Source organism: Mobula hypostoma, chromosome 5, assembly GCF_963921235.1.
Source record: "Mobula hypostoma chromosome 5, sMobHyp1.1, whole genome shotgun sequence".
Taxonomy (NCBI): domain Eukaryota; kingdom Metazoa; phylum Chordata; class Chondrichthyes; order Myliobatiformes; family Myliobatidae; genus Mobula; species Mobula hypostoma.
In genome coordinates this window covers 90,994,098-91,015,073 of record NC_086101.1, presented here as the reverse complement: position 1 = coordinate 91,015,073, position 20,976 = coordinate 90,994,098, and the positions used below count along the sequence as shown (strand labels likewise).

The 20,976-nt window shown below is 41.5% G+C and overlaps 1 protein-coding gene across 3 annotated transcripts in view; it reads left to right on the top strand.

Annotated features, from left to right (window-relative positions):
- thsd7ba (thrombospondin, type I, domain containing 7Ba) overlaps positions 1-20,976 on the top strand; it is a 1,092,806-nt gene that overhangs the window by 495,884 nt on the left and 575,946 nt on the right. For all 3 annotated transcript variants that reach the window (XM_063047545.1, XM_063047546.1, XM_063047547.1), the window contains exon 6: positions 18,464-18,619. In XM_063047545.1, the coding sequence (XP_062903615.1) occupies positions 18,464-18,619 (156 nt within the window). The remainder of the gene's footprint in view (positions 1-18,463; positions 18,620-20,976) is intronic.

Sequence of the window (20,976 nt, the reverse complement as noted above, 5' to 3'; positions counted from 1 at the left end):
CTATTGACTTATATAACCATACAACAATTACAGCACGGAAACAGGCCATGTCGGCCCTTCTAGTCCGTGACGAATGCTACTCTCACCTAGTCCCACCGACCTGCACTCAGCCCATAACCCTCCATTCCCTTCTTGTCCATATACCTATACAATTTTCTTTAAATGATCATATCGAACCTGCCTCTACCACTTCTACTGGAAGTTCGTTCAACACTTACTTCAGGCTCCCCTGATAATTGACTTATCGCTATATTCATGCGAAGAAAAAATGCGCCGTGTGTTTAATATTAAATTCGTTAGATAAACCCTTTTAGAAACAAAATTGAGTGTATTAGCCACTTATCACCTATATTGCGTTCGTGATTAACAACCCCCCCGAACAGAATTGCCAAAAACGATTTGTAGAAAAAATCGGCACGTACACGCTTGCGCACTGGTGCCCGCGCAAGGCTTCATGGTCATTGTAGTCTTTCTTGGGGCAAACCCAATGTATTTGACTACTACTCTTGTTCATTGGCAACCCCCCCCCCCCTCACCCCCCCCCCCACCGGTTGGCCGGTCCACAGTGCAAGAAAGGTTGGGGACCTCTGTCGTAACGAGTCATTTGGGTGGCTGTTAACTATTAGGGGTTGAACGATTAAGTAATTTGGAGACAACATGACACATGTCTCTGGCTATCCATCCCACAGGATGATGATGGTTCCTTTCAGTTAGTTAGTGGGGTTTGATATAGGATACCCCACTCCTCAGAGAGGAACAGCGTGTGCGTGAATGGATTTAGGTGAGTAGGGGGTTGCACAGGTCCAGACCCACCCTCTCAACGTCCCCTCCTGGATCCAGTGGCATGGTGGGGTCCAAGACGGCTGGGGGAAGTTCTGTTGCAGTGAATAGCCAAACCAAGCTTCGATGCAAGGGATGCCCTTTCCACGCTTCACAGCACGTGTTTGCTAGGTGGCCATTGCCGCTACGAGAAGGTTCATCCACCCTTTGACAGGTCTTGTTTCTCGTCCTGCAGGGTGTCTAGCCACCCTCCTCACCAGGCAAGCCTGGTCCGGGAACCAGTTTAGCCGCCAACCACCCGACCATGCAACAGGTAGTACTAGGTTACGTGGTACCAGTAGCTCTCAGACGAGTGACGTGACACAGTGAGCATGATACATGTATAGCACAACTGGGTAGCCTAGGGTCAGGATTTGAGACAAATTCACTGCTGGTAGGCTGCAACCACAACCATCAGGTAACCAGGATAATCTTGAGCTAGAGGGTCCAAGTGAGTATTGTAACAGGCTACTGGAGGTTTGCCACATTGTTGAGTAAGTACTGTATGAGAACAACCTCTCGTTTTGTATACAATCAAATCAAAAGGCTGACCATCATCTGGGAGTCTGACAGCCAGTACAGACACGACAGCTATAAAGGCTGTGTCGGCTTCAGTCAACCTCTTCAATTGTTCTGAAGCTCACAGTGAAGTAAGATCTGACGTAGTTAATGATCTGCCATCAGCAATACCCAGTTATACAAAGGAAGTGGACAAGATCCTTCTTGAGGATTGGTTTACGCAAACTGACAATGGCCCTTGCCATTTTGTCAGAAAGTAGGTGGCAGAGCCCACTCAAGTTGAGGCCAAATAAGGCAATTTGGGTTGACAAAGCTGCAATTATCTTTTTCTTAGTAACTTTTGGCCCTCGTCAGCTTAGAGCACAAAAGAACTACAGAGTCCTGTTCCGAGGCTCTGCGATCCGAGGAACATAAAAGCAGTTCATGAACATGTTGCAACAGTGTGGATTAAAATTGGAAAACTATATCGACCAAGTCTGTCAAAAGTTCAAAAGAAACATTATCGAAGTACATATATGTCACCATATGCAACCCTGAGATTCATTTCCTTGTCAGCATACTCAATAAATCCATAATAGAATAATAACGATAGTGGAATCAATGATAGACTACAACTTGGTCATTCAACCAGTGTGCACAAGATAACCAACTGCACAAGAACAAATAAGTAAGTAAGCAAGTAAGTAAATAAATAAATAAATAGAAAGATAGATAGATAGATAGATAGATAAATAAATAAATAAATAAAACGAACAAACAAACATATTAAGAACATGAGATGAATAGTTCTTGAAAGTGAGTCCATAGGTTATAGGAACATTTCAATGATGGGGCAAGTGAAGTTGAGTGAAGTTATCCCCTTTGGTTCATGAGCCTTATAGTTGAGGGATAATAACTGTTTCAGAACCTGGTGTTGTGCGTCATGAGGCTCCTGTACCACCTTCCTGATGGCAGCAGAGAAAAGAGCATGTCTTGTATGGTGGGGGCCCCTGCTGATGGAAGCTGCTTTCTTGCGACTGTGTTTCATGTAGATGTGCTCAATGGTGGGGAGGGCTTTACCTGTGATGGACTGAGCTGTTTCCATTACTTTTGCCATTCAAGGGCATTGTTGTTTCCATACCAGGCTGAGATGCAGCCATTCAATATACTCTCCACCACACATCTATGGAAGTTTGTCAAAGTTTTAGGTGTCATGCCAAATCTCTGCAAACTCCTAAAGAAGAAGAGGTGCTACCGTGCTTCCCTCATAATTGCACTGACATGCTGGGCCCAGGACAGGTCCTCTGAAATGATAACACCCAGGAATTTAAAGTTGCTGACCTTCTCCATGTCTGGTTCTCCAATAAGGACTGGCTCATGGACCTCCGGTTTTCTCCTCCTGAAGTCAATAATCAGCTTCTTGGGTGGCCTTTCTGACATTGGATAAAGGGGTTGTTGTTATGTCACCACTCAGCCACCTTTTCAATCTCCGTCCCATATGCTGATTTGTCACTACCTTTGATTGGACTTAACGTCAGTGATATCGTCAGCAAAGTTGAATCTGGCATTTTAGCTGTGCTTATCCATAAGGTCATAAGTGTCAAGTGAGTAATGAAGGGGGCTGAGCACACAACCTTATTGTGCACCGGTGCTGATGGAGCTCGCAGAGGAGATGTTGTTGCCAATCTGAACTGAGGAAAGTGAGGAAATCAAGGATCCAATGCACAATGAGGCACTGAGGCCAAGATCTTGAAGGTTATTGATTAGTTTTGAGGGGATGATGGTATTGAATGCTGAGCTGTAGTCGATAAAGAGCATCTAGATGTATGCATTTTTGCTGTCCAGGTATTCCAGGGTTGAGTGAAGGGCCAATGAGGTGGCATCTGGGGTGGACTTGTTGTTCTGTTGGACAATTTGCAGCAGATCCAAGTTGCTTCTCAGGCAGGGGTTGTTATGTTATCACCAACCTCACAAAGCACGTCATCACAGTGGATGTAAGTGCTACTGCATGGTAGTCATTGAGGTAGGTTACTGTGTTCTTCTGAGGCACTGGTATAAGTAAAGTCTGTTTGAGGTAGGTGGGTACCTCAGACTGCTGAAGTGAGAGGTGAAAGACCTCAGTGAACACCCCAGACAGTTGATCAGCACAGGTCTTTAGTACTTGGCCAGGTACCCTATGCTTTTTTAGGTTCACCCGCCTGAAGGCCATTTGTATATTGGCCTCAGATGGAATTCACAGGAAGGTGGGAGGAGAAGATGGCGGCATGACGCAGCGCGTGCAGCTGTCTGGTGAAATGATATATTTGTAAGTAGGATGCCGTGCACAATTCTGATTTGATGGAGACAGACATGAGAAGGCACAGAGGAACATCTGGAGAAATTTCTGAAATGCCAGGTTTGCTGCCGCCGTTACTGTGCGATCGAGGATCTCTGGAGGGAAGGCCCCAAAATCCCCGGCTTTGCCTGCTGCTGGTGACCGAGGCTGGGGTCGAAACGCTCGACGGAGATGGTGCTCGGCACTCGGTGTCGGAGGGCTGATCGGAGCTCAAAGTTTTCGGACAACTCAGAGTCAGACTGTGGTCGGGCATGGCAGGGAGAGTTTTCTTCCTTCTCCCATCTGTGTGAGATGTGGGACTTTTGAGAGACTTTGAACTTTTTTACTGTGCCATGGCCTGTTCTTCATCAAGTTATGGTATTGTTGCACTGTTGTAACTATATGCAATAATTATGTGACAATTTGTTAGTTTTTCAGTCTTGGTCTGTCCAGTGTTTCTGTGATATCACACCGGAGGTATATTGTATCATTTCTTAATGACAATAAAAGAGGACTGCGTGTCCTCATAATCTAATCTAATCTAATTGGGAACTGTGGGAGATCGTGATGGTTCTTCAATGTTTTGATGGTCGAGGCGAGCATAGAAGGCAATGAACTCATCTGAAAGGAAGCATTATTGTTGCCTATGTCACTTGATTTAACTTTATAAGAGATGCTAGTATTGAAGCCCTGTCACAAACGTTGAGAATTCTTCATTGATTCAAGTTTAGTCTGGAATTGCTATTTTGCCTGTAAGGTGGCTTTCTGGAGATGATACCAATGCTTCTTGTAACTTTCTTGTTTACCATGCTTGAACGTCTCTGATCTGACCTTGACAGATTGTGGATCTCATGGTTCATCAACAGCTTCTGGTTGGACAAGACACTGAATGATTTTGCGGTGACACACACATCTACAACTGTCTTAACAAAGTCTATGACAACCATATGGTATTCATTCTGCAGATGAGTCCTTGAACACAGCCCAGTCCACCAACTTGAAACAATCCTCAGCCTTTTCTCTGCCTCCCATGACAATTTCTTTGTTGCCCTAATCTCTGGAGCTTTGCTCTTTAGCCACTCTCTGCATACAGGTACGAGAAGGATTGCCAAGTGATCAGATTTACCGAAGTGCGGTCCAAGCATGGAAGAGTAGGCATTTCTTATCTTAGTATAACACTGGTCTGGTGTGTTTGGACTTCTGGTGCTACAGGTTATATGCTAATGGTAATTGGGCAAAGTTTTCTTCAAACAAGCCTGGCTGAAGTACCCAACTATGATTTGAAATGCACAGGGATGGACTGTTTCTTGTTTAGAGATGGCATCATGCAGTTTTTCAAATGCTTGATTATAATTGACTACTGGTAGTATGTAAATTGTGGTCAGGATTTTGGAGGAGAACTCCCTAGGTAAATCGAATGGATGGCATTTGACCATTAGGTGTTCAAAGTCAGGAGAACATGAGTTTCACAAAACCACCACATCAGAGCACCACTGAGATTTTATCATGAAACACATACCTCCACCTTTTGCCTTTTCCAAATCTGTAATTTGGTACATCCTATGAATCGAGAAGCCTTCAGATCTGATGGCCATATCTGGCATGCTGGGAGTAGCCATGACTCATTCAAACACAGAACACAACAATCTTTCATTTCCCTCCGATACAGTGATCTTGCCCTTAGGTCTCAATTTTGTCCTCCAGCGACTGCATATTTGCTACAAGTTGCTGGGTAGAGGGTGCCTCATTCCTCTGTGATTCACTCACTTCTGGCCATGCAGTGAAACTTCATCTACTTAACAGTGCCGTAACTGCTTGCTTAGGAGTTAAGTCCACTGAGTTCTTCATAAGATCGAGAAAGCTGTCAATCTTTAAGTTGATTTAAAAGTACATTGCTTAAAGGGAAATTCCATGCTGCAGACTGCAGTGAGAGTAATTCAAAAGAGGTATATTTAGAAGTATTGTACATATCCCACAGAACATCGCCAGTGCCATCTTGCTCCAATAATAATCATCCCTAACAGTTTCAGAGTGGAGAGGACATATGCCATACCAGAGCCAAGACTTTGAGAGGAGTGGGCATCTGCTATTAGAGAAACAGTAAGCATCTCACGAGCACCGCTGGAGAGGTTTATTTGACCACAGAGGATTACAAGAGCCAAGCTTACCTTATCAACACTGCAAACTGAATTATCACAGTTGGATAACATGCTCTTGGAGAACTACTCTGTTTTAGAGTCAAATGAGGAAGGGAGCTTGTTAGCTGAACTATCCCGAGGACTTAGTAAAGCACATTAAAATTGACTATGCCCTTTATCTTACACTATTAAAGGAATAATGCAACACAGGTACCAATTTGACAAAATCTGGACTAATGATCTAATACAAATTGGTGAAGAAAGTTTTCACAGGAGGCTGCATAAGAAATGTTACTGTAAGGATATCAATGGACTCTTCAAGGGGTTTTATTATTAAAACAAGCTTGCAGATAGATTAAAGTACGGTATTCTGCCCTTGCTCAAGAGTTTACCCCATTTTCTAATGCTAGACAGAGAGATAACCCCAGTTGCAGTGTAGCTGCAGTTGAAGTCAGTTTTATTATTCACCAACTTGTTATCCTATACAAGGAGCTAGTGTAAAAAGACAGTACTCGGCATTCTTATGAAAGGTAGATTCAAATATCGATTGAAATTCCTTCGACTTCTAACAAGTATCTCTAACTATTAAACAAATGAAACGGCTGCCCTGATGATGAAAGCTAATTACTTAACAATGTGATAATAGGCAATCAACAACAGCTGTGAACCCACAAGTAAGCAGTGAGTCTAGTAATTAGAAAGAAAATAACAATTCGAATCAGGAAAAGATATTACACTCCCCACCTGGTATCTGTAAATGATACTACCAACTGAACCCAGGGCCTTCACAGAATAAAACACATTAAACATTATTAGAGTCAATGCTCCTGATCAGTTGAACAGCATAATCAATACTAAAGAATAATAAGACCATCAACTGGATTCGAAATAAAGAAGTAAAATTCTGTCCTTCAAGAGGGATCACTACCCAAACTTCAAAATAAGCCAATTAGGTCACATCAAATATACTACAGAGAATCCAAAACAAATCTAGAATCTGTACAAACTGAAAATATTATCTTTGTTTTTACAGATTTGTAACCAGAATTCACGTTTCAGTCATTTTCCGACAGTTTCTTTTTCCAGATGTACTGGTTATGTAGTGAAGGAAAGCAGCTGCTTGCTTGCTGATGGGTGTTTGGGTGGCCGTGTTAGGGCTATGGAAAGGGAGATGTCTTGATGGAACCTGATTTCCATCACCCTCAGGAAAGTAAGGTCATCCATTGAAGGAGCTGTTTGTTGTCATCCTTTGCTGGGCAAAGACAGATTCATCCATGCTTACGGTACTGTTTGTCAAACCTCCTTGTTGTGAGGTCAATGCAGGAGAGATGGGAGTTTGGCAGGATGGCCAAAACTCTGCTCGACATGGATGCTGCTAAGGCAGGAGGTCATGACACTGGGGGCCGGGGGAATTTTCTAGAATGCTAGTTCTGAAGACATTCACAGGTGAGGGTTTATAAGACCATAAGACCATAAGACAAAGGAGCAGAAGTAGGCCATTCGGCCCATCGAGTCTGCTCCGCCATTTTATCATGAGCTGATCCATTTTATCCTATTTAGTCCCACTGCCCCGCCTTCTCACCATAACCTTTGATGCCCTGGCTACTCAGATCCTATCAATCTCTGCCTTAAATACACCCAATGACTTGGCCTCCACTGCTGCCCGTGGCAACAAATTCCATAGATTCACCACTCTCTGACTAAAAAAATTTCTTCGCATTTCTGTTCTGAAAGGGCGTCCTTCAATCCTGAAGTCATGCCCTCTCGTACTAGACTCTCCACTTATGTGCACTCTCTAGGAAGATGTCCCTACTATGACCCATCCAAGTTCTAACCTCTGTGCAAAGGGAGCATTTGGAAGCCCATTACGTTGCTCGACTACCTTGTGTACCTGTAGGATGTCTCTTCCTAGCAGGAGCAGTATCAGTATCTTAGCAGTTTGATCAGGTGATGGCATCTTGCTGGCGAGGGACTTGAGGTGAGAGTGGTAAGTCTGCAATGGGACTTTCTTCCTGTTGTCTGGAAGCTTATCACACTCAGTAAGCATGGGAGAGCTTGGTGAGACTTTTCACCAGCTGATTTGACGTTATAGCCTTTTACTCTTTGCCCAACTATCTATGGTGTACCTGCACATGTCTTAAGTGTGTAGGTGAGGCGGCATCAGTTATGTTGAGGACCTTGATTTAGCTTGAGACTTATTGCTCTGATCATCCAAGACAGCATACATCCTTATCCTGTTCTCATGGTGGCCTTCGGGGTAAAGATTGACAAGGCAGATCTTTGAACATGACTTACAGGCAGAGTTTTCCCCACAGACCTCAGTACGGGAAGAGGTGGCAACTAGAGAGGAAGGGGATTCACCTCCCTCCCCACCATTCTGTGAGGAGGTGCTTGTGTTGTTCTTCACAGACCAGGGAGGTGGGCCAACATGAAGAGCTGCAATGTGTTTGTCTCTGTCACATTCAGAGCACTGGGTGACAGCACTACATTCCCTCACCCAGTGACTGGTTGAAGAACAACAGCAGAAACATAGGGTGTGCTCTTTGAGGAAGGCCCAGAAAGGGTATGGTTTCTGATGTAAAGGCACTGTTTGTTAGGATCTTCAGACATTTTAGAATCATCTTTTGAGACAGAGTTGTCCACCTCAGGTTTGTGGACCACCTCAGGGTCTCCAACAGGGTTCTCTGATTTACGTGGTGCTGAGTGGTGGTCATGATAAAGCTGGGGTCATTTTGCATTTTGGCTTCATCCCGGATGAAACTAGAACAGAAGGAGAAGGGTGAGAAGCTGACTCTGTTTCCAGTTGCATCCATTTCCACTTCTCCTGTAGACTAAAATGGAGTTTCTCCAAGATGGGGCAAGTTCTTTGTACAATGTTGAGTAAGACAAGCCTCATAAGTAGCCTTCAGCTTTGGCTGCCTCCAACTTCAATAGCAGGTCTCCTAGATGTTGGGGCTCCCTGTTAGAAATCATGGGGAAGGACTCGAGTTTGTTGAAGAGAGCAGTCTCCATTGTCACCGCAGATCCATAGCATTCTTCCAGTCTTTGCCAGACTAAAGTGAGAGCAGCACTGGGCTGTTTGATGTGACCTGACCTTAATCTTCTTGTTTGCTCAGCAGACTTGGGTCCAAGCTACCTCACCACCAGGTCAAGGTCTTCTGTAGCACTGGAGAACGTGGACTTCCAAGCTAAGTTATTTTCTGTCTTGTCACTGAATTTGGTGAGTCTGGCCATCAGCAGGTCATGACATGCCAGGAATCTCACAAGATCTGACAGATTGTGATTAGGTTGGGGTTAATTAGGGGTGTGGTGCACCTTACCAGGAGGCTGAGTAGTGTCCCCACCTGCATAATGCCATGGTACGTAGGAGCCTTGGAATCTACTATTACATGGCTGCACCTCTTCATTATATCAAATGATGAATGAGGGGCTAGTCATTGGACATTTTGAGATATCTTCCTGGAGATACCTTGAGATATCTTTTTTTGAGATATCTTACCAGGAGGCTGAGTAGTGTCCCCACCTGCGTTATGCCATGGTACGTAGGAGCCTTGGATCCTACTACTACATGGCTGCACCTCCTCACTATATCGAAGCATGAGTGAGTGGCCACTTATTGGACATTTTGAGATATCTTCCTGTTCAGTGTGAGTATGAGCACGTGAGGGAGGCAGTCTCTGTCCTGTCCGGTTTGGGTGAAAGATGTCGACTTGAGGAGTGTTACCCTGTGGGATAAGAGCTGCTCTTTCAGTCTTGAATAACTTGTCTGTCTTCAGTGTCTGCTGGTGGGTGGGTATAAGCATAAGCAGATTGGTCTTGAACATACTACTCAGCCTCCTGGTAAGGTGCACCACACCCCCAATGAACCCCAACCTAATCACAATGTGTCAGATCTTGTGAGATTCCTAGCATGTCATGACCTGCTGATGGCCAGACTCACCAAATCCAATGATAAGCCAAAAAATAACTAAGCTTGGAAGTCCATGTTCTCCAGTGCCACAGAAGACTGCGACCTGATGAAAGCTAATTGCTTAACAACGAGATAATGAGCAATCAACAACAGATGTGAAACCACAAGTAAGCAGAGAGTCTAGTAATTATAAATAAAATAACAATCCAAATCAGAAAAAGACATTACTAAGGGATACTTGGAGAAGGCAGGAGATTGGGGATGAGAGGAAAATGGATCAGACATGTTGAAATGGTGGAGCAGACTCAATGGGCTGGATAAGAAGACAGCTGATAGGAGATGAGAGTGGACCATAGAAGAAAGGGAAGGAGGAGGAAGCCTAGGGGAAGTGATAGGCAGATAAGAAGAGGTAAAAGGCCAGAGTGGGGAAATATAAGAAGGGGGGAGGTGGAAGGAAGAAATTACTGCAAGGAGAAATTGATACAGTCGACATTTCGGCCCAAAACATCCACTGTACTTTTTGCCCATAGATACTGCCTGACCTGCTGAGTTCCTCCAACATTTTAAGTGTGTTGTCTGGATTTCCAACATCTGCAGGTTTTCCCTTGGTTAGGAGAAATCGATATTCATGCTATCAGATTGGAGACTAACCAGACAGAATATAGGTGCTTCTCCTCCATCTTGAGGGTGGCCTCATTGTGGCACAAGAGGAGGCCATAGACTGACATGTCAGAGCCCGACTGAGAATGGGAATTAAAATGTTTGGCCACAGGGAGGTTCTACTTTTGGTGGATGGAGCGTAAGTGCTCGACGAAGCAGTCCCCCCAATTTAAGACTGGTCTCACCAGTGTTGAGGAGGCCATATCGGGAGCACTGTACGCAATAGACAACACTTGTGGATACAGAGGTGAAGCGTTGCCTCACCTGCAAGGACTATTTGGGGTCCTGAGTGGAGGGGAGGGAGGAGGTGAATTAGCAGGTGTAACAAGTGGGCCACTTGCTGAGATATATGCCAGGAGGAAGATTAGTGGGGAGGGACAAATGGACAAGGGAATCACAGAGAGAGCAAGACAGGTGAGGTAGAGGAATAAGAGTTTGAGTTTTCTGTACAGTAAAGTAGGATTTGAAGAAAAAAATTAGAATGTGGTTACTGTGCTGAAGACTACCACTTTCTTTTTGCTGTGGAAGCAGAAGAAACACGCTGTCTTATGTCAACAGAAATATTTTAATTTGAGTGATCTTTGTGGTTTGGTGCAAAGACTATCTCTAATGGTACATAAATAATTATTTAGTTATATATTGAGACTTGGAATGCAGCTTCGCCAATGTGTAACAGTTTAGTTAGCAACATTGAATGAAATGGGTAGCTAAAGATGTAGGCAGCCACTTGTGACATGGCCTCTGCCGCTTGATCAGCTCATTCGAAAACTCCTTTCCTGTGGTGGCTCTGGTGGCCACATGACTGGACCTTATAATGTAGCATGCCTTTGTTCTATTCCAGATCTCTAGTTACCATGGGGAAACCTGGAAGTCAGTTCTGTTGCTGTGGAGACAGTCCTAAAGCTGACTTCATTATTTCTAAATATGATATTGCAAAAGTCTTCCTGTGGATTGGTGGAGATGAAGTTACCTCCAAATGGCTTATCTCATGTGGCTGGACTTGTCAGCTCAGCTACCTAAAATATGTCTGACTTCAGAAAGCAATAATACACGTGTTCTATGACCTGCAAGTTAACCGTATATTTGCACCACTTCAATTTGAAACCTGGTTCCTTATTACCATCATGAGCACTCCAAATATACCTCTGAAGTACTTTACCTATAATAGTGAGAGGTCACTTCTGCTAAGATTTGCCCTTGTATCTGAAGCAGTATCACTACAGTGTTTGTAATGGTTGGTCAGTGATTTGGATAATTTGATCAATGACCTTGCAAATCTTAAGTAGGTTTTTAAATATAGCAAGCTTTTCCTCTCGTAGCTAAGAGAACATTATAGAGTTGGTGAAGACTTTCAAGTTATTGACTGAAATAAAACAGAGCTTAAGAGTTTTAATCTTCTCTGTTGGAGAACAGCTTTGTACAATTGATGATGCTGATGTGTTCAAAATGAAATTTGATTTAGTAGCATGAAGTAACATTTTGCGCTAATTATTAAATCCAAATGAATGCATTTTAATGAGTTTCCAACAGTCATCAAAGAGGAAATAGCATTGTGTTTGTCTTGAAAATCAAGGTCCTGCCCTTCATATTCCTAAACAGAAAACATTCATCATTGGTACTTAGGGGATTGCATTTGAAGCCAACACATCTGAGTAATGCTACATTTTCCATCATGATAAAATTAATGCTGAAGCATAGTGGCATGTTTCAGGGAAACAGCAGCCTTTCTATTATTGGGAGAATAGAACGACTGACACATGAGTAGTTGGCGCTTTATTGTCTGATCACACATTTCCAGAAGGGTGACAACCAAGATACTACTTAATTCCCCATACTTGTTCAATGGTGGTCCATCTTGACTTGCTTGCATGGGTGGAAGGAAAATTGTTACAGGGAAGACTAAAACATGACAGATATATCCTGGGTATCACAAACACAAGAAAATCCGCAGATGCTGGAGATCCAAAGTAATGAGCACAAAATGATGGAGGAACTCAGCAGGTCAGGAAACATCTACGGAAATGAATAAACTGTCAATATTTCTGACCAAGACCCTTGTTCAGGACTGGAAAGGTAGAATGTCGACTGTTTACTCTTTTCCTTAGGTGCTGCCTGGTCTGCTGAGTTCCTCCAGTATTTTGTGTGTGTGTTGCTTCATATCTTAGGTATGATGACTGAATGACAAATGAATGGCATTTCTGGGTGTGAAGAGCAGAATTGCATGTAATATTGGAAATAGCACTGGTCCCATATTGAAAAAGTTATGTACTTGGTCTGTTGGAGCAACAATATTAACATTATTTCTGCCCTGCTTTGGTGATGCATCATAGCAAATGGGAAAGAATATAATTCTACTTCTGTGAGCTATTAAAGTGCATTCAATATCAAAAAAATATTCAGAGCAGTCACTTTCTTGTTGCAATATAAAAATAAAAAATCTTCCCTTCGTGTAGTCCAATAGTTATTGCGATACTGGAGTGTAGAATTGTGCTAATGACAGTGGCAGCAGCATATTTATTTCAGGAATATTTTGCAAAGAAATGTATGTTAAGCATTCAGCTTCTTATTTGTTCTAAATCCTTAAATAAAGGAAGACTCAAATCTATATCGTTTATATTTTAGGTATTGCTGTTGTGATGACTGCTGTGAAAATTAAATTAAGAGCTTTTCATTTTTGTTCCAAATCTCCATTGGTACAGCAGCAGCTGATGCATATTGTCATTTTTGCAAGCTCATTAATTGCTCCATTGTTTTACCTTACTTATGTGGTGGCTAATTCCTTTGTGACCTACCATTGTGATAGAATGAATGCAGACACTTGTTTGCAGTAATGACAGCTACTCTACTTGTTTCGCACAGAGATACTTAAATTAGCTCGAAATTATACAAGATTGTATCAAAATGTTTTTTTTGGCACCCCGTTAAGTTTCATCTCAAGAATCCAATGTTATTAATTTATTCAATTCCAGAGCTGATGCTTTCTTTAATAACAACTTGCATTGTTATATTATAACTAACATGGCAACACTATTCTGAAATGCCATACATGAGCATGATCAAACTAAATTTGATGCTGAACCACATAAGGAAATGTAAGAAGATATTCTTCAAAATGAAGTACTGTGGAGAGCATTCTAACTGGTTGCATCATTGCCTGGTATGGAGGGGCTACTGCAAAGGATTGGGAAATCCTGCCCAAGGTTGTAAACTTAGCCAAATCTATCGTGGGCAGTAGCCTCCCCATCATCGAGGATATTTTCAAAGGGTGATGCAGCATCCATCACTAAGGACCCCCACCTCCCAGGACAAGCCCTCTTCTCATTACTACCATCAGAAAAGACACACAGAAGCCTGAAGACACACACTCAACGTTTTAGGAACAGTTTCTTCCCCACTACCATCAGATTTCTAAATGGACAATGAACCCATGAACACCACCTTACTATTTTTGCTCTCTTTTTGCACCACTGACTGTATGCTTCTTCCTGTAATTTGTAGAATATTTTATGTATTTCTCTGTACTGCTGCCACAAAACAACCAATTTCCTGACATAGGTATTTCAGTCGTAATAAACGTGATCCTGATTCTGAAAATATTGGACTTGGAGGATAATCATAGGAGGAGATTGTGATAAAAATCAGGGAAACTTAGGAAGGGAATTCTGCAGGCTGTGGCTCTGGCAGCTGAAGGCTAGCAGATAGATGGTGGTGTTTGCGGTGATGGAATTTGAGCTGGGATGGAGATGTGGATGCGAGGGGGAAAGTAGTGGATGGATTTGCGAGCCTGGTTAAAGGTTATAGAACTGAGGCCTTGATGGACTGGGAAAGTTAGTGGAGTGGATAATCTGGGTCTAGTTGGTGTTCACATCATGTTGAATGGGCTCATGTGTAAAGCCAGTCAGAAAAATGTCAGAATGATGAAGAGATGAGGAATGTTACGTCCAGACAAGGGCAAAGTTAGGAGAGTGAAGTAGATGGTGGAGTTCTGTGTCGTTGGAAGCATTTCAGATTCAGATATGACATCAGCATAAGGGAAGTTCAGCCTCATACATTTGCTAAGAAGAGGGGACTGGCAGCTAAAGAACGGAGTTTATGATGGGATCGAAGTTGATTTTAGCCCTGTGGTATACAATTTATTGTAATTATTGGCTCAACAATGCTGTATGTCAAGTAAACTGAATGACAAATTGGAGATGATAGTAGTGTCAAGAGGGAATATGCAACCAGACATATATTTGGAATGCTGGCATGTAATTGAGGGATTGAATCTGTGAAGAATTAATCATTGGGAGGCCTATGAGGTACAGGAAGGGAAAGAGAAGCTGTTCAAGGTGATACTCAGGTTATTAGTGAATAATGAAGAACAGAACCACAGTGAAGTCAGGCATAGCTACTGAGACAAATGAGGCTGTTCAAAGTTCAAAGTATACTTATTATCAAAATACATATACGTCACCATATACAACTCAGATTCATTTACTTGCAGGCAATCACAGTAAATGCAAGAGACACAATAGAATTAATGAAAGACTGTACCCAACAGGAAAGACAAACAACCAATGTGCAAAAACATAACATACTGTGCAAATACGAAAGGAAAGAGAAATTAAATAAACAAATAATCAAAAAAACAAACAAACACTCAAGCAAGCAAACAATAAATATCGAGACCATGAGATAATTTGTCCCTGAAAGTGAATCCATGGGTTGCGGGAACAGTTCAGTGTTAGGGTGAGTGAAGTTGAGTGAAGTTATGCCCAACAGTTCAAGAACCTGCTGGTCTAGGGCAATAACTGTTCTGAAGCTGGTAGTGCAGGTCCTGAGGCTCCCATATCTTCCTGATAGCAGTGGTGAGAAGAGAGCGTGGCCTGGGTGGTGGGTTTCCTTGACGATGGATGCTGCTTTTCTGTGACAGCGTTCCATGTAGATGTGCTCAATGGTGGGTATTGTTTTACCTCTGATGGACTGGGCAGTATCCACTCCTGCAGTTAAAGGCCATTAAAAGATCAAGTGATTAGGCTTATTATTCCCAGGTTTGAGGCTTTTTAAAAAATCTTGATAGCGGCAACAGTGCATAGAATTTTGGGAAAGCTGAACGCAAGTTGAATTCAGATTTATATTGTGTCTTCTGTAACTTTAATGTGAAGTGTTGAACAAACATGAAGAGACTTAGGACCACCAGCAATCATGACTGTTTATTCAAATACTTTCTTCAGACAGACTCTGGAAGCTATTATAAGCAATGTTATAACCTGATTAAGTTACCCCATGGAAGGGGTATTGAGAAAGTAAGGAGGCATAGGATCCAAGGGGACCTTGCTTTGTGGATCCAGAAATGGCTTGCCCACAGAAGGCAAAGGGTGGTTGTAGACGGGTCATATTTTGCATGGAGGTCGGTGACCAGTGGTGTGCCTCAGGGATCTGTTCAGGGACCCCTACTCTTTGTGACTTTTGTAAATGACCTGGATGAGGAAGTGGAGGGATGGGTTAGTAAGTTTGCTGATGACGCAAAGGTTGGGGGTGTTGAGGATAGTGTGGAGGGCTGTCAAAGGTTACAGCGGGACATTGATAGGATGCAAAACTGGGCTGAGAAGTGGCGGATGTAGTTCAACCCAAATAAGTGTGAAGTGGTTCATTTTGGTAGGTCAAATATGATGGCAGAATATAGTATTAATGGTAAGACTCTTGGCAGTGTGGAGGATCAGAGGGATCTTGGGGTTCGAGTCCATAGGACACTCAAAGCTGCTACACAGGTTGACTCCATGGTTAAGAAAGCATATGGTGCATTGGCCTTCATCAACGATGGGATTGAGTTTAAGAGCCGAGAGCTAATGTTGCAGCTATATAGGACCCTGATCAGACCCCACTTGGAGTACTGTGCTCAGTTCTGGTCACCGCACTACAGGAAGGATGTGGAAACAACAGAAAGAGAGCAGAGGAGATTTACAAGGATGTTGACTGGATTGGGGAGCATGCCTTATGAGAATAGGTTGAGTGAACTCGGCCTTTTCTCCTTGAAGCGACGGAGGATGAGATGTGACCTGATAGAGGTGTATAAGATGATGAGAGGCATTGATCGTGTGGATAGTCAGAGGCTTTTTCCCAGGGCTGAAATGACTGCCACAAGAGGACACAGGTATAAGGTGATTGGGAGTAGGTACAGAGGAGATGTCAGGGGTCAGTTTTTTATGCAGAGAGTGGTGAGTGTGTAGAATGAGGTGCTGGAGACGGTGGTGGTGGCAGATAAAATAAGGTCTTTTAAGAGACTCTTGGATAGGTACATGGAGCTTAGAAAAATAGAGGGCTATGGGTAACCTGAGGTAAGTACATGTTCGGCACAGCATTGTGGGCTGAAGGGCCTGTATTGTGCTTTTGTTTTTCTGTGTTCTAAGTTAACCACAAGACACTATACATAAAGCAACAATTACACTTTCACAACTAATAAACCCAAACAGCTAAAAACGGCTTTCTAAAAATGTAAACACTAAATCAGAAACAATTAAAAACTTAGATAATCTAAATTAAGTGAATTAAATACAAAATTGAATTATAAATGTACTGAAAATGCTGGAAAATCTCAGCAGGTCAGGCAGCATCTGTGGAAAGAGAAACCGAACTAACTTTCATGCCAAAAAATATCTTGTCAGAACTATGAGAAAAATTAGTTTGTCTGAAGTTGCAGTGAGAGTGGAGGAGAATGAAATTAACTTCTTCTTGTCACAACTGTTTCTTCACTGATTTCGCTGGATCATCTTTGATTGCAACAGATTAAACTGGTGTGGGCTCAGCTGGGAAATATGAGGAAGTCCATGTTTCCCTTTGTGACTCCATGAGGAGTCCCACATCACAGGTCAGCTGCCCCAAGAGAAGCAATTTGCTGAGGTGCTTCTGCTTAGTTAGCTCATAGGTCTGAGCAAATCTGCCAGCTCTGAAGTAGAAGTCTCGGGCCATTATTTTGGCTCACGGAGCCTAACAATTTCATCAGACTCAACACTTATACGGTTTGAATTTAGAAATTCTGTAGGGAGGTGAGGGTTCAGCAGGGTAAGTATTGAACAATATTTAACCAAAAAAATCAGCAAGAATAATGAAAATCTTTTATATGTAACTTGACAACATTTATTCATTAGCATGCTGACTCTGTTTTTCAAACTGAAGGTAAACTAAAATGAACCTAAAATATTAGCATGCAGGTCACCTTCTTTTGGTATTTCTTCCAAAAACTCCTATGATCCTCAAGGAAAAGGAGTTTAAGCTGTGTTTTTTTAATTGGATTTTACACTGATAAAACTTTTGCTAGCTCATTAGAAATCTTACTGTCCAGCCAGGCCTGAGTTCTGGTGTTGAATACAGAATAAAGCAAATCTTCCCTAAATAAGTTAATCTCAGACTCTCATCTTCAGAGGTCTTTGCGAGCTTGTTGAATATATCCCAGAAAATGCATTTTAAAGCAGACAGGTAAAGAGTGTAGAAAAATGGGTATGATTTATATTTTTTTTTCACTAACACTTCCCTTTCCCCAATCTGCTCCTTCCTAGGTGGAGTGTTTAGGGGTAGTGCTGTTGGTGAAGTGCAATTTAAACTTAGCTGAATGTAGTGGCATCTATGTTCCCAAACAAAAAGGGGACAGCAGAGAGACACACTGTCAAGCACACTTGTAGCCAATAAGTAACTGGGACTAATGAAAATATTATCCCCATTGTATATATTATGTACCTATCTTTTACATACTGTCTTTTGCCTGCATCTATGGGAAGACAGCTGCTCTCTCAAGCCATGTAGGCGTAGCTGAAAGGGACACCTTTTAAATAAGCTCTATATTTTAAACAAATAGTCTGCTATATTTCTGACTGTTCTATGTTCCTCTCTGTCTCCCGTATATTAGCAGATTTACCTATATGATGATGAGCCATCGTAAATAAAGAACAGGACTTGGCGTGCATTCGGTTTAGGTTTATGCTGATAGTGACTAAGATGACTTTTTTTAATGGAGTCATTCTCACTTCTATATCTCGCTCTTTTTGTTCTTGAGCTTCATTTGGGAAAAAAATCACATTGATTAATTGAGCTCATTTATCGATATTGAATTAATAAAACAAATAAACTTATCACATTTTATTTCAGTGTCTAGACCAGTGGACCACAGCCTGTGTACAGATCCAACACCAGTTACTTCACAGCTTTGCAATGTTGCCTGTCAAACTGAATGCTTAGTTTCAGCCTGGTCTTCGTGGACACCCTGCATGCCGGAGAACTGTCAAGATCCTCATAAAAATAGAGGTACTTAGGTTTGTTTTGATGATTTTCTGCTGTTAGATTCTCATTTCAGTGACAAAGTTTTTGTCTAAATATTTTGATGTTACACTAGTAGCATTATGCTTGTTCAAATTGTAATTTCTATGTTAAGACCAATACTTATCAGCTACTTCCAGTTGTGATGAAATGCACCAGTGGTCTTAAAATGTGTTGTTAATAATGAAGCTTTATGAATTAGAAATGTTAATATTTGTATCACTCTCAGTATTTCTCTAATTTCTCATTTATATTTAATCTTCTGGATTTAGATTGTTTCTCAGAAGAAAAGCTTTTCGTCCCTTTAGCAAAGATACATTTCTTGCTCACTCGCCATTTAACATCTGTCACGCTCTGTGAATGATGTGCACATTAACCAGCTGTAATTCAAAAGGAATTTATACAGTTGCAAAATAATTATCAGCAGCCAACAGACCAAAGCAACATTTACAGAATGAAACTAGATATTTAATTGAACCTCAGGGATTTGTTATGCTCCTGCCTGGATAGACAAAAGGGTGTCAACAATATGAATTAGATTCTGAGTATGCAGTGCAAATTATTTTGCCTATGGTATAAAAGTATTTTCTTCAGAATATTAAAATGTTTACCGAATCAATAACACATATTTGAAAGTTTGTAACTTTATTCATTTCACTTACAAAGTGATTGATATTTGTCTTCCTATTGACCTTTCTTCACATCCAATTTCCTACTACCTCAGCTTTCTCATCCTGGCACTTCAATTCTTTGGTGAATTCTCCTCTCTTTTGTGGAACTTTCACCTTTCTTGTAACTCTAATTTTACCTTATTTTGACCTCCCTTTCACCATTATTGGTAACCATTGTCGCTGTAATATTTTCTCATTAATCCTTCCTGTTTTTGCACCTATCTCCCTATGTATTATCCTCTTTGAAACATATTTTCTTTGGCTTAATAGTAGTTGAAAAATGTGAAGCCTTATGGCAAACTTTCTGAGCCACCTTAACTAAATACAGGAAAAATATTGTTGTCTGTGAGATAGATATCAGCGGAACTTTATTTTCTGTTGAAAGGTGAATACTGGATGTATTTGGTTTATTATGAGTATTTGGCATGGAGTTTCACTAATGAAGAAAATGTGGAAATTCTAAGTGACTCAGAACATACGAGATCAGAAACATTAATATGAACAAACAAATTAGGTGCAGTAGTAGGTCATTTGGCCCTGTGTGTCTGCCTCACTATTTAATATGATCATCACTGATCTGACTGTAACTTATACTTGGCATTCCCATTAACCGCAGTGACCATCCATGACCTTGCTTATCAAGAATCTATTTACAACCGGCTTAAAAGTATTCAAAAACACTATTTTCACCACCCTTTGAGGGATAAAGTTTCAAAGAATTGCAACCCTCTCGAAGAATAAACAAAGTATCACCTCTTGCCCGTCTTAAATGAGTGCTCACTTATTTTCAAATCATGAAACCTTGTTCCAGATTTTTCAGAAGAGAAAGCAGCTATTTCACATCCACACAGTCAAAACCTCTAAGAATATATATGTGAATCAAATCTCTTCTCACACTTCTAAACTCCAACTGACACAAGTTTGTCCTTTACTCATAAGGCATCTATTTTCAGCTAGTAAAGCTTGAAGCAGCTCCCAATGCATTAACCTCCTTCCTTAACTGAGAAGAATCATACTGTACATAATAATCCAAGTCATATCTCACTAATACTACTCAAACATAAACTTCCTATGTTTGTATTCAGTTCTTCGAGCAACAAAAATCCTTGTTGTAGCTGCGTACTAGCTTTTCTTCTGAATTGTGTACTAGGACACCCAGATCCGACACTGCATCTCAGTGCTCGGCAATCTCTTCCCATTCAGATGATATGCTTCATTTTTGTTTGTTCTGTCAAGGCGAGCAATTTCAAAATTTACTTCATTTGCCAGATCATGCTCATATCTCTGGTTCCCTCTGTAGCCTCCTTGAATTATTTTTTTTATTTAGAAATACAACCCAGAAACAAACATTTCTGACCCAACAAGCCCACACGACCCATTTACACTCATGTGGTCAATTAACAATTAACCTATTAACCAGTATGTCTTCAGTTCTGTATCTTTGAAATGCTCTTCAAGCTCATTTTGTGGAATGACTGAAACTGCCAAACCAGTATCTAATTCCATTTTAATTTGCTTCCTTCAGCATTTTGTACGTGTCTATTTAAATTATGCTGCTTTGTCTATCTCTAGTTTTCACATTGTACATCTCAAAGCTATTCAGTCTTGTGTCACTCTCATCATTATCAGATTTTCATAACACAGTTTTGTGTTCTTATTGAAACTGCAACCTAA